The sequence below is a fragment of the Musca domestica genome, unplaced genomic scaffold, assembly GCF_030504385.1.
Source record: "Musca domestica strain aabys unplaced genomic scaffold, Musca_domestica.polishedcontigs.V.1.1 8, whole genome shotgun sequence".
Taxonomy (NCBI): domain Eukaryota; kingdom Metazoa; phylum Arthropoda; class Insecta; order Diptera; family Muscidae; genus Musca; species Musca domestica.
Genome location: NW_026712409.1, coordinates 11,564,029 through 11,576,436, shown reverse-complemented (window position 1 = coordinate 11,576,436; position 12,408 = coordinate 11,564,029). Strand labels below are relative to the sequence as shown.

The following is a 12,408-nucleotide window of genomic DNA, read 5'->3' as shown; positions in this document are numbered from 1 at the left end:
GTTTTCTCATCGGAGAAAACCAAATTCGGCACCTCACCACTTTCGGTCAAGCGAAGCACCTATTTAGCTCTTTTGAGTCTATTTTCTTTCTGTTGCGGTGTAAGTTCTTGTACTTGTTGGAATTTCGAGCTCATTTTTTCAATATTTTCAGGAATGGAAAAATGCGATATGTTCAGCTCACGAGCCATTTTTCGGACACTGCAACGTGGGTTTCGATCAAGTCGCTTCTTTATTTTTCGAACAATTTCTGCTGATGTTGCTGTTTTCTTCCGTCCACTTCCTTAACTTCCGTCGGTCTACATTACCAGTATCACGGTAACAAGCGATGGTACGAGACACAAACGATTTATTCACATGTAAATGCTGGAGAGCTCTTACGATAGCCACTTGTGGTCTCCAGCCATATATAAAGAAATCACACCATCACGCTTGAATTCCATCACGAATAACTTTTTTTCTGGAAAATTCTCACCAAAATGCCTTTGTACGCTTCTAATCAACATAATGAGCTGTCACTGGAATAATTTTAACAGCTGTCGGACTAGTGACTTTAAAAATGACAACAGTCTGACTTTGGTTGCAGTTTTTTCATCTCACCCTGAATGTATGAGCCCTTTGTGGACTCAACAGATTTCTTAGTCAAAGCGGCTCTAAGCATTTCTATAGCTCTCTGTGGATTCATCGAATATTAGTATATCCAACAGATTTCTATTTTTGTGTATTCCTCTGATACTTCAATGACCTCAACAGATTTCTAAACAGATTTTTTCTGAGACCTCTATTGATTCAACAGGTTTCTGTAACAATTGTTCTGAATCTCCTGTTGATAAGGACTGAATAATACAGTTTTTGAGTGCTTCATAGGCTTGGAAAGATTTTTGGAAGATTTTTGAGACCCCCAGTAAAATTTTATGATTTTTCAGCTCCACCCTAGGCTAGGAAACCAAAAAAGTAATCGCCCCTTTTTCTCACAATTAAATTTCCACAAATAATTTTTACAATTAAATTTATTAAAACGTAAAAATCTATAACAACTTACATATCTAAGCGTACATACAAACACAATATACATACTTACATACATACATACATACTGCCTACATAACATCTTATATAATTTACGACTTAAAACTAAAACATAACCTCAAAGGACTTTACACGCAACACACAAGTCTTGGTCCGCCTCCTCTCAAAATTATGATCCGCTTAGTTCTAATTAAATCATCGGCAGTGGAACGTGCGGCAAGGGGTTGCATTGGAGAGCAAAGTTTTTGGCCACATTACATGAACTCTCCTCCTGCCACATCTCGGGGGGACAGTGTAGAAATGTTTCGGCATTTACACAGCCATAGACCATGCTGGCGTATGGTGAACAGCCTAAACCATCGATTTTCGGATAGCTTTTGATGCCTCTGGCCTGCATGGTGTTTTTGACTGCAGAAACAAAGAAAGAGAGAAATAACAAAAACAATGACAACAACAATAGATAAAAGAGGATACAAATTAGAATGGAGTTTTTTGTAAAAGGATATGGTTTTCTGTTTTGCAAAGGATAAGGATACGTTTTCTATTTTGCCAAGGATGTAATGGAAAACATGTGGGAATTGTTCTTTTTGTGATAGTGTTCGTGTTCGGTTATTAGACATAAAACGTTAGGCATTTATCTTTGGAAAATGAGTGGATGTTCTTCTTTGTTGCCTCAGGAGATGGAAGGCGAAAATGGAAAATGACTTTGACAAAATTTTTGGTTCGTTGAGTGCAGATATGGGTCGTTTTATGCAAAAAATAAGGGAACAGAAAATGTGGAAAACGAGATACGGGTGAGAACAACTGAATACGAACAGGATACTGAAATGGATATTAAAAATTTATCCAAGGTCCTCTAAAGAAGATAAAAAGTATCAGTTGGTTTTGCCGACAGATGTATACCCTCAGCCAATGTTCGAATATTTATATATATATTTTGACCTCTCTTATGATTATTCATTATTGACCCTCTATGGAGTCGGTTCCGAGGGAAAAACTTGCACATTTTAACTTTTTCTAAAAATTGAGGTACAGTCGTCCGAAGTATTCCATTTTTATACCCCCCACCATACATAGTATGGAGGGTATTTTAAGTTCGTCATTCCGTTTGAACTCATCGAAATAATCATTTTAGACCTTACAAAGTATATATATTCTTGATCAGTGTAAAATTCCAAAACGATTTAGCCCTGTCCATCTGTCCGCTAGTCCGTCTGTTATAATTACGCTAGAGTCTACATCGGTCCACAATATCGTATAGCCCCCATATAAAGGTACCCCCCGATATATTTTGTATTTTAATTATTGTAGCGAAATTTTTCAATGTGATTGCCTGAAAATCCACAAAAGGAGTTCCTTCTAAGTACTTTACCTCCTGGAAGAGCATTGTCTATATAGGTCCACGATCTCGTAAATCCCCCATATAAGGGTACCTCCTTATATTCGGTATTTTGACGATCTTAGGGACATTATTCACCGGAGTTGTTTCAAATTTCATATTTAGAATTGGCAATAGGTACTACAGCCTATACATATGCAGACCCACATTTTCTTATAGCCCCCATATAAAGGTACCTCCCGATATTCGGTATTTTGATGATTTTAGGGGCATTATTCACCCGAGTTGTATCAAATTTTACATTTAAAGTTCATATATGAGAACTATACTCTATGCCAGAAAATTATCTATGCTGGTCCAGGTCTTCATATAGTACTCCTATCAGTACCTCCCTATATTCGGTATTTTTACGATTTTAGGTACAATTGTTGGAAATTTTGTATTTGAAGTTCCTAATAGGTACAGAAAATTGTCTATGCAGGTCCAGGTCTTTGTATAGCCCCTATACAGGGTGAGATGGAAAAACTGCAACCAACTTTAGACTGCCATCATTTCTAAGCCACTCGTCCGACAGCTGTTAAAATTATTCCAGTGACAGCTCATTATATTGTTTACAAGCGTACAAAAACATTTTGGTGAGAATTATCCAGAAAAAAAGTTATTCGTGATGGAATTCAAGCGTGATAGTGTGATTTCTTTATATTTGGCTGGAGAACCACAAGTGGCTATTGTTTGAGCACTTAAAGTGAATAGCATTTAAATGTGAATAAAGCTTTTGTGTCTCGTATAATAGCTCATTACCGTGATACTGGTAGCGTAACCTGACGTCAAGGAAGTGGACGGAAGAAAACAGCAACATCAGCAGAAATGGTTCGAAAAGTAAAAAAACGACTTGATCGAAGCCCGCGTCGCAGTGGCCGAAAAATGGCCTGTAAGCTGAACATATCGCAATATTCAATTCGAATAATATTGAAAAATGAGCTCGGAGTAAAGCCATGGAAATTAAAAAAGGTGCAAGAACTTACATCGCAAACAGAAAGAAAATAGACTCAAAAGAGCTAAAGAGTTGCTTCGCTTGGCCGAAAGTGGTGAATTGCCTAATTTGATTTTCTCCGTCTCCGATGAGAAAACATTCTTTGTCCAGCAGTTTGGAAACAAACAAAATGATCGTATTTACTTACCAAAGAGGTCAACCACCTTCGATTGGCCACCAGCACTCAAGCGCCGGCCATGATGATGGTGTGGGCCGCCATAACAGCCTATGGTCGCTCTCCGCTCGTACTAATCGACCGTAGCATCAGAATAAATGACGAATATTATCGCGAAAATATTATGGAGAGCCTTGGGCACGCAAACATTTTGGGCGCAGACCTTGGACATTCCAACTGGGCTCAGCACGCGCCACCCCAGAATGGTTACGAAATGAGGTTCCTCGCTTCATTTTCAGCGCACAATGGCCACCAAAATCTCCGGATACCAATCCCTTGGACTATTGTGTCTAGAGTATTTTGGAAAGCAAGGTTGGCACTAAAAATACCAAAGTGTCTATCTCCTCAAGCAAGAGCTTCACTGGGAATGGCTAATAATACCGCAGAGCAACATTCGGGCAGCGTGTGACGATTTCATTGGCCATTTGAAGGCCATAATTCGTGCCAAAGGTGACCAATTCGAACAAATCTAAACTTATTCTAATATTTTATGCTATTTCTTACGTTTTTTCACTATCATTCAATAAAATTTGGAAAAAAAATTGTAAAAATTATGGCGTTTTGACTTGGTTGCAGTTTTTTCATCTCACCCTGTATATATGTGAGCTATATCCAAATTTGAACAGATTTCTTTCAAATTTATTAGACGTATTTCTTTACTGTATCTGATACGAGGCATCAAAAAAAGTTTTCTTGAGGTGTATTTTAGGGGTGAGAAGGATTTTAACAAAAAATCGTGTGAAGATATATATGGGACCTATAGCTATATCTGAGCCGATTTTCATCAAATTTCACTCACTTTTTTCCTTCTCTATTGAATTCGGTCGTATGTGCCGAAATTCATTCAATTCGGGCCTATGCAGACCATTTGATGGACAATAATCTTGAAATCAGATAAATATATGTATGGGAGCTATATATTTTCCCGAATATTGTTGTTACAGAGTACATATTATGGCTGTGGAGGACTAAAATTAAAAAACGGATGGACAACATATATGGAAGCTATAGCTATATCTGAACCGATTTTCACCAAATTTGACATACTTGATTCTAGGCTCAATTTGGTCGTATGTGTTAAATTCCATCATATTTGGGCTAATATAACACATTTGGTGCACAATAAAAGGCAAATCGGACGAAGATATATTTGAGAGTTATGTCTAAATTTTGACCGATTATCTCTAATTTCAATAGAGTTCGTCCTTGGGCTAAACAAATTATTTGTGCAAAATTTCATCTCTATCGAGCAATAAATGCGACCTCTACTTTGTTTATAAAAATGGACAGACGGACAGAGGGACAGAGGGACGTACGGACATGCATAAAGCGACTCAGAATGTGATTCTATGCAGATTATTAAAAGGAACTATGGGTCTATCTCGCTTCCTTCTCTATGTTACAAACAAATGCACAAAGACATAACATCCTGACCACAGGTGGTATAGGATATAAAAAATTAAATAAGAATAAAAACAAAACAAGTAAAAAAGCTGTAAGTTCGGCCGGGCCAAACTTTGAATACCCTCCACCATTTGGAACGAATTTGGCAATTCTCTAAAACAATTAAATCCGTTAAAAATTATTTTAAAATCTTAAAAATGCCGAATGTAGCTGTCCTATTAGGGTCTATACGACGACATGGACCTGCAAAGGTAATATTTGTCATAAGCTATTACAATATTCAAATGTGAAATTTAAAAAAAAATCCGTAATAATGTAAATAAAATCATAAAAATACAGTATTCGGAGGAACTGTTATATGGGGGCTATACGAAGACGTGGACCTGTACAGACCATTTTCTGTCCTAGGCAGTACTATCCATTACGAACTTTAAATACCAAATTTGAAATAATTCTGGTGAATGAACTCGCTAAAATCATCAAAATACCGAATATCGGGTGGTACCGTTATATGGGGGGCTATACGAAGACGTGGACCTGCATAGACAATTTTCTGTGATAACATGTCGCTAAAATCATCAAAATACCGAATATCGGGAGGTACTGTTATATGGGGGCTATACGAAGACGTAAACCTGCACAGACAATTTTCTGTCTTAGGCTGTAGATCCATTACGAACTGCAAATACCAAATTTGAAACGATTTCGGTGATAAAATGTCGATAAAATCATCAAAATACCGAATATCGGGAGGTACCGTTATATGGGGGCTATTCGTGGACGTGGACCTACATAATCCATTTTCAATACCAAAAGTCCTGCAGACATAACATACATTTGAGTAAAATTTTATCAATCTACTTCAATTCGTTCGGAAGCTAGAGTGATTTCCACAGATGGACGGAAAACGGTAAATCGACATAGAATTTATGCTGATCAAGAATATATACACTTTGGGGGTTCTAAAATGTATATTTCGAGGTGTTACAAACGGAATGACAAACCTAATATACCCTCCATACTATGGTGGAGGGTATAAAATCCTACTTAAAATCAAATTTTAAATCCTGCTATCGATCTAAGGTCCTTTATGAAAGGAAGACCTTCAAACGGAATTTTGAAAAATAAATTATCTTCAGAGATAACAAAAACATCCAAATAGCCCACATACTCAAAATTCACGAAATTACGACAATAAAACACAACAACAACAACAAAAATAAAATGGTGAAATTTCAAATTATACGCACTGTTGGTCATGCATGTCTCGAATGATTTGACAATGGTCGGCACAATAATCTTGTCACGTTGTTCGATGTTGTTTTGCAAAAAGTTTCGAACCGTTTCCATCTGAATATCGCCATCAATGAAGGAGCCCGTCTCACGATAAATACACTCGGGATAGCACTGATGACATCACGCACACGAATAGACCCACACACACACACAAAATGATCATCAATGGTGGTGGCAATACGTCAATGGAATTAACATCGGGGCCACAAAGGAATAGAAAACAAATACAAAGTAAAGATAGATATTAAGGATATGAATAGTAAAGGATTTTCAACAAATGTATTTCGTAAACTTTGTTTTATTGGTCATTTGGCTACTTAACGATAGTTTTGTGTGACAATAAATTATAATGGGGATAAAGGATGATAAAGGACATGAAGATGATGGATAATGGTTTGGAAATGAATGAATAGCTTATGAGATATTCAAATTCTGCAGGTAGTAAAGAAAAGATATCTTCTTATCAAAAGAAAATATTATTGTAATCCACTTACCACATGAGCATATGCAGGATAATTTGCATTGTGCGACTTTAAGGACTTGACATGTTTATGGCATTTATCCACAACTGATCCCAGATTAATGTTTGGCAAACGGCAGCATTTACTGATGTCCTTTGAAATGAAAAAGGAAAATATTTAAAGAACATTATAATGCTGGAATTAATGTCATTTAATAGCTCAAGCAGCTCCAAAGAACAGAAAATATTCGAAAATATGTTTTTTTTTTTAAATAATTGACTGACTGATAGACTTAACGCCCAACGAAACGGCTGAAGCCAGAATCGTGAAATTTTGTGTGAGGATCACTCTTGGTCCGAAGGAGTCAGATATGGTTGGGGTTTTAAAAAAGGTATGTATGATAGATGTACCAAAGAGTTTTTTGAAATTCGCACCATAAGTGTACGAAAAGTACTAAAATGTACTACATTTGGTACCATATCGTATCATGCGAACGGTTAGAGTAAAAAACTTGAAATTTGGAATGGAAATCAAGGCTGAGGAGTAGATTCGATTTAAGGAGGAAGTTTTGGAAGTGTGTACTTATGTATACGAAAAGTACTAAATGGTACTAAATTTAGTACAATTTGAATTTCGGCTAACGGATGGATTTGAAATCCTGAAATTTGAAATTAACATTACTGGCTAAGTGTGTGGTTTTGGGATATAAAGGAAGTTTTCGAAATGTGTATTTATTTCCACAAAAAGTACGAAATGGTACTAATTTTGGTACAATTTCGATTTGGGTGATCCGATAGAGCTGGAATTCTGAAGTTTAGAAATAAGATTACTTTTGCATTTTACGACTGGGGAAGTTAGGTAGTTTTGGAAATTCGTACCAATGCGTACCAAATGGTACTAAATTTGGTACAATTTAAATTTTGAAAGAACTAATAGAGTTTGAATCCTAATATTTGGAAATATGATTACTATTGCATTGAAGGATTGAGGTATGTAGGTAGTTTTAGAAATTCGTACTTATGTGTACCAAATGGCACTAAATTTGGTATAATTTAAATTTTGGGCGAACCGGTATAGTTGGAATTCTGCAATTTGAAAATTAGATTTCTATTGTACTATATTGTTGTAAATTTAATACAATTTGGATTTGGATCTGGTATCCTGAAAATTGAAAATAAGATTACTGTCAGAGTGTAGGTTTGGGATTGGTAGGTAGTTTTGGAAATTTGTACTTATGTGTGCTAATTAAAGTGCATTTTATATTTGGGTAAACCAATAAAAGAATCCTAAATATACGAATTGGGATTACTATGGGAGTGTAGGAAGCTTTGGAAATTCGTACTTATTTGTACTAAATGATACTAAATTTGGTACAAAATGGATTGTGTTGAACCGATGGAGCTGGAATTCTGAAATTTGCAATGAGAATCACTGATGGAGTTCAGGATAGATTTACCAAAAAAATTTGGAAACTGGTACTTCAATGTTACGAAAAGTTCTAGAATGGTACTAAACTTCCAAAATGGTACTATTTAGTATTATATAAACGGAAAGAGCTAAAAACTTTAAATAAGGTTGGAAAGTAAGTTTGATATGGAAATGTGTACTAAGTGTACGAAATCTACTAATGGTATTAAATTTGGAATAGTTTGGTTTAGGGTGAAGGGATGAAGCTGGACTTTTGAAATTTTGTATCTAGGTCCCTGTTGGTGGTAGGTTTGTGATAGAGTGATGGTTTTGGAAATATGTGCTACAAGTTTACTAAAAGTACTAAATAGTACCTTATTTGGTACAATTTGGTATTAGGTGAACACATAGTGCTCGAAATCTTAAATTTTGTGTTAGGGCCACGGTTAATTTGTAGCCTAGACATTTGGATAGGGTTTCGGATATGTGCTTGGCCTTGATTGAAGGAATAGAGTTGAAATCCTGAAATTTGATATTTAGATTACAAATGGTATCTGTGTTTGATATATGGATATGTGTACTATAATTGTACGAAAAGGACTATATACTACTAAATTTGGTATTGGGTGAAGGAATCCTGAAATTTGATATGGGTGTCATTGTTAGTGTCTGTGATAAAGAGGTGGTTTTGGAAATGTCTACTAAAGGTGCACAAAAAGTACTAAAATGTACTATATTTGGTAAAATTTGGTATTGGGTGAACATATAATTCTTGAAATCTGAAATTTGTGTTAGGGTCACTGTTCATGTGTAGCCAGGACATTTGAAGGTGGTTCCGGAAAAGTGTACAATAATTACTCAAAATGTACTGAATTGTACTATATTTGGTATTGGGTAAAGGGATAGAGATAAAATTCTGAAATTTGATAATTTAGATAACTGTTGATATCTGGGGTTGAGATTCGGATGTAGATTTAAAAATACGTACTATATTTGTACGAAAATTAGTAAATGGTACAAAATTGGGCTTTGAACTAGTTTGGACAGAAAAATTGGATGTAAATCCATTGTGCAGTGGTTTTATTCTTCCCGATAAAGGAAGCAATTGAATAATTCATAAAACTAATTTTGCATTTTGAAATTACTCGAAAAAAATATGGAATCCACAATTATTGGACTAAAGGTACCTTAAAAAATATTCTTAAATATCCCCGGATTTATGGACGGCAGATCCTTAAAAAATATATTTTTTAGAAATTCAAGATCATTGGATAGAAGTCTTTAAAAATAATTGGAAACAACTTTTTTTATGAAATCCACGATTGTTGGTCCGAAAATCGTAAAAAAATATTTTTAGGAAATTTACGATTTTTTTCTAATGGTATTTAAAAAAAATTAAAAAAAAACAAATAAATGAGGAAAAATTCTTTAAAAATTAGATAAAAATGAGAAATGATTCTTTAAAAAATTATTCCTTCAAAGATCTTTACAGATATCTATAATTACGTTTAGGTTGGACTTTAAATAATATTCTTAAGAATGAACGACTATGTCTCTAAGAAGCTTGAAAATATTTTCAAATAATTCCCTATCATAACTTCAAAAGTGCTTGAGAAAATAGTTTAAAGGAATACTCGATTATTAAACTAAAAGTCCTAGAAAAATTGCTTTATGATGTCCACTTTATGACGAAAGTTAATATTTCTTTTTTTGGAGATCAATATTGTTGGTCACACTTTAAGTAAAAATTTCATTTCTTACCGTCTTAAAAATCCACGATTATTGCTATTAAAGTTCTTTAAAGGTATTATTTAAAAATGCACTAGTACAGCCCTGAAGTCCTTTAAAATATTGCTTTTTATATCATCCACCATAGTATGGAGGGTATATTAAGCTTGTCATTCCGTTTGTAACACCTCGAAATATACACAAAGTATATATATTCTTGATCAGCATAAAATTCTATGTCGATTTATTAATGTCCGTCCATATATCCGTCTGTGGAAATCACTCTAGCTTCCGAACGAAATGAAGTAAGTTGATAAAAATTTACTCAAATGTGTATGTGTGTATATAGCCCTCATATAACTGTACCCCCTGATATTCGGTATTTTGATGATTTTAGCGACATTATTTACCGGAATTGTTTCAAATTTGGTATTTAAAGTTCGCAATAGATACTACAGGCTCAGACAGGAAATGGGCCATGCAGATCCAAGTCTTCATATAGCCCCCATATAACGGTACCCCCCGATATTCGGTATTTTGATGATTTTAGCGACATTATTTAACGGAATCGTTTCAAATTTGGTATGTGAAGTTCGTAATAGATACTGCAGCATAAAACAGAAAATGGGCCATGTAGGTCCACGTTTTCGTATAAACCCCATATACCGTACCCCCAGATATTCGGTATTTTGATGATTTTAGAGACATTATTTACCGGAATTGTTTCAAATTTCGCATGTGAAATTCGTAATGGATACTTCAGCCCATTCCAGAAAATTGTCTGTGCAGGTCCGCGTCTTTGTATAGCCCCCATATAACGGTACCCCCTATATTCGGTTTTTTGATGATTTTAGCTACATTATAAACAGATTTTTCTTCAAGTTTCGCATTTAAATATTGTAATAACTTATGACATAGCTGCCTATGCAGGTCCACGTCGTCGTATAGGCATTCGGTATTTTTAAGATTTTAACAGAATTTTTAACGGATTTTTTTTTTTGGAATTTGCCAAATATTCTTACAAAAAATCGCAAAAAATTAGTACTTACGAAATTGTCAAATTTTGGTGGCTGTGAACAATTAAAAGCTCCCATCATGCCATTGGTGGCCGCTGCATCCGCTGTGGTTATCTAAACAATATTACAGTTCTCAGTTAAATTACACAATTTGGTTTAAATCACTTCTGAAACTTACAATTTCAAACAGAACAGCAGCCAAAACTGGCAAGTATTTAACAACTCCACTCAATACAGAATTCATTTTCAGTTATTTTTTATTTTTATTTAACTTTAGAAATGTGTAGCTCTGATAGAACTGGAAAAATGATTGCAATTCTGGCAATTTCCCATATATTTATAGGTAAATAGTATGCGGTGAAAATCCAAACTAAATTCCAGAATTTAATTACCATACACTGCCCCCTTCATCGTTGCCTTCGGGTGGATAACAAATGGCCAATTGAACAAACCAACCATCATACTGGTCAATATCACTAATTTATGGTCCAATGCACCACTGGCGCTCAATTATAAATCACACATGGAATAATCTATGGCTGTGTGTGTGAGTGAGATGGGGAAATTTCGATGGCCTCTTTTGTTTTTGGGTAATTTAGTAAATATTTATTTTCTTTTAGTTATTGACAATTATTTTGATTTTTTTTTTTTTTTTTGAATAACAACATTTTCACATTTTCCATTGACTTCCTATTTACCTTGTTGCCACCACGGGTGGGTGAAAAGGTTAATGGTGTCATTTTGAATACGGGGTTAAATATGAAAATAGTTCTGTAAACATTCTGTGTGGCAACGGAATCATCTCAAGGTCATTATCATCATTTCATCTGTGCGGTCAATGGAACGGTCGTCGTCGTTGTCTTCGACATTCGTTCCATCCATTTGCTTAATGTTCTTCCTGTTGTTCTCTCGCTGACCTCTGCTGCGAAAGTTCTTTGGCCTGTAGTTATTTGTTTTTTTGCGGGATTTATTTTTCACTTTCATTTTCAAACAGAACATAATTGTGGACTAGAGGCAGTAGCTGCCAATGCTTAATGGTCCATTAAATTGAGGTAAAAACGTGGAGGTTTGTGGTTTAAAAAACTGGGGTTTATTTGTGGGAAACTTGCAAGGGTCGTTCAATTTATTACCTAATTAAACATGTGTTATATGACAAATTTGTGGGTGCTATACATTTCTAGAGATTTCGCGAATATGGGTGGGCCATTTGAATTTTTTTAGATAATCAAATTTCGAAGGACCTTCAAGCCAAAATCGAAGACTTTTTAAATATTTTTTTTTTAATAATAGCATTTTTCAACTCAGAGGGTTATAGGCATCGCAGGGCTATTGGCGTGGATTTTCTAAAGGATATTTTTACAGCACCAGCACAACTATAGGCGTGGATTTTTTAAAGAATATTTTTACAGGACCATCACAACAATAGGCGTGGATTTTTTAAAGAATATTTTTCCTGGACCATCACGATTATAGGCGTGGATTTTTTAAAGAATATTTTTCCAGGACCATCACATCCACAGGCG

At 35.0% G+C, this 12,408-nt stretch overlaps 1 protein-coding gene across 1 annotated transcript; it reads right to left on the bottom strand.

Annotated features, from left to right (window-relative positions):
- Positions 1-1,199: 1,199 nt before the first annotated feature.
- Positions 1,200-11,129, bottom strand: LOC101890986 (uncharacterized). Its single transcript, XM_020034710.2, has 5 exons — positions 11,064-11,129; positions 10,919-10,999; positions 6,768-6,887; positions 6,228-6,384; positions 1,200-1,434 (listed from the first exon to the last, which is right to left on the bottom strand). The coding sequence occupies exons 1-5, from the start codon at positions 11,127-11,129 to the stop codon at positions 1,217-1,219; spliced, it is 642 nt and encodes a 213-aa protein (XP_019890269.2). The 3' UTR covers positions 1,200-1,216.
- Between the last annotated feature and the right edge of the window lie 1,279 nt (positions 11,130-12,408).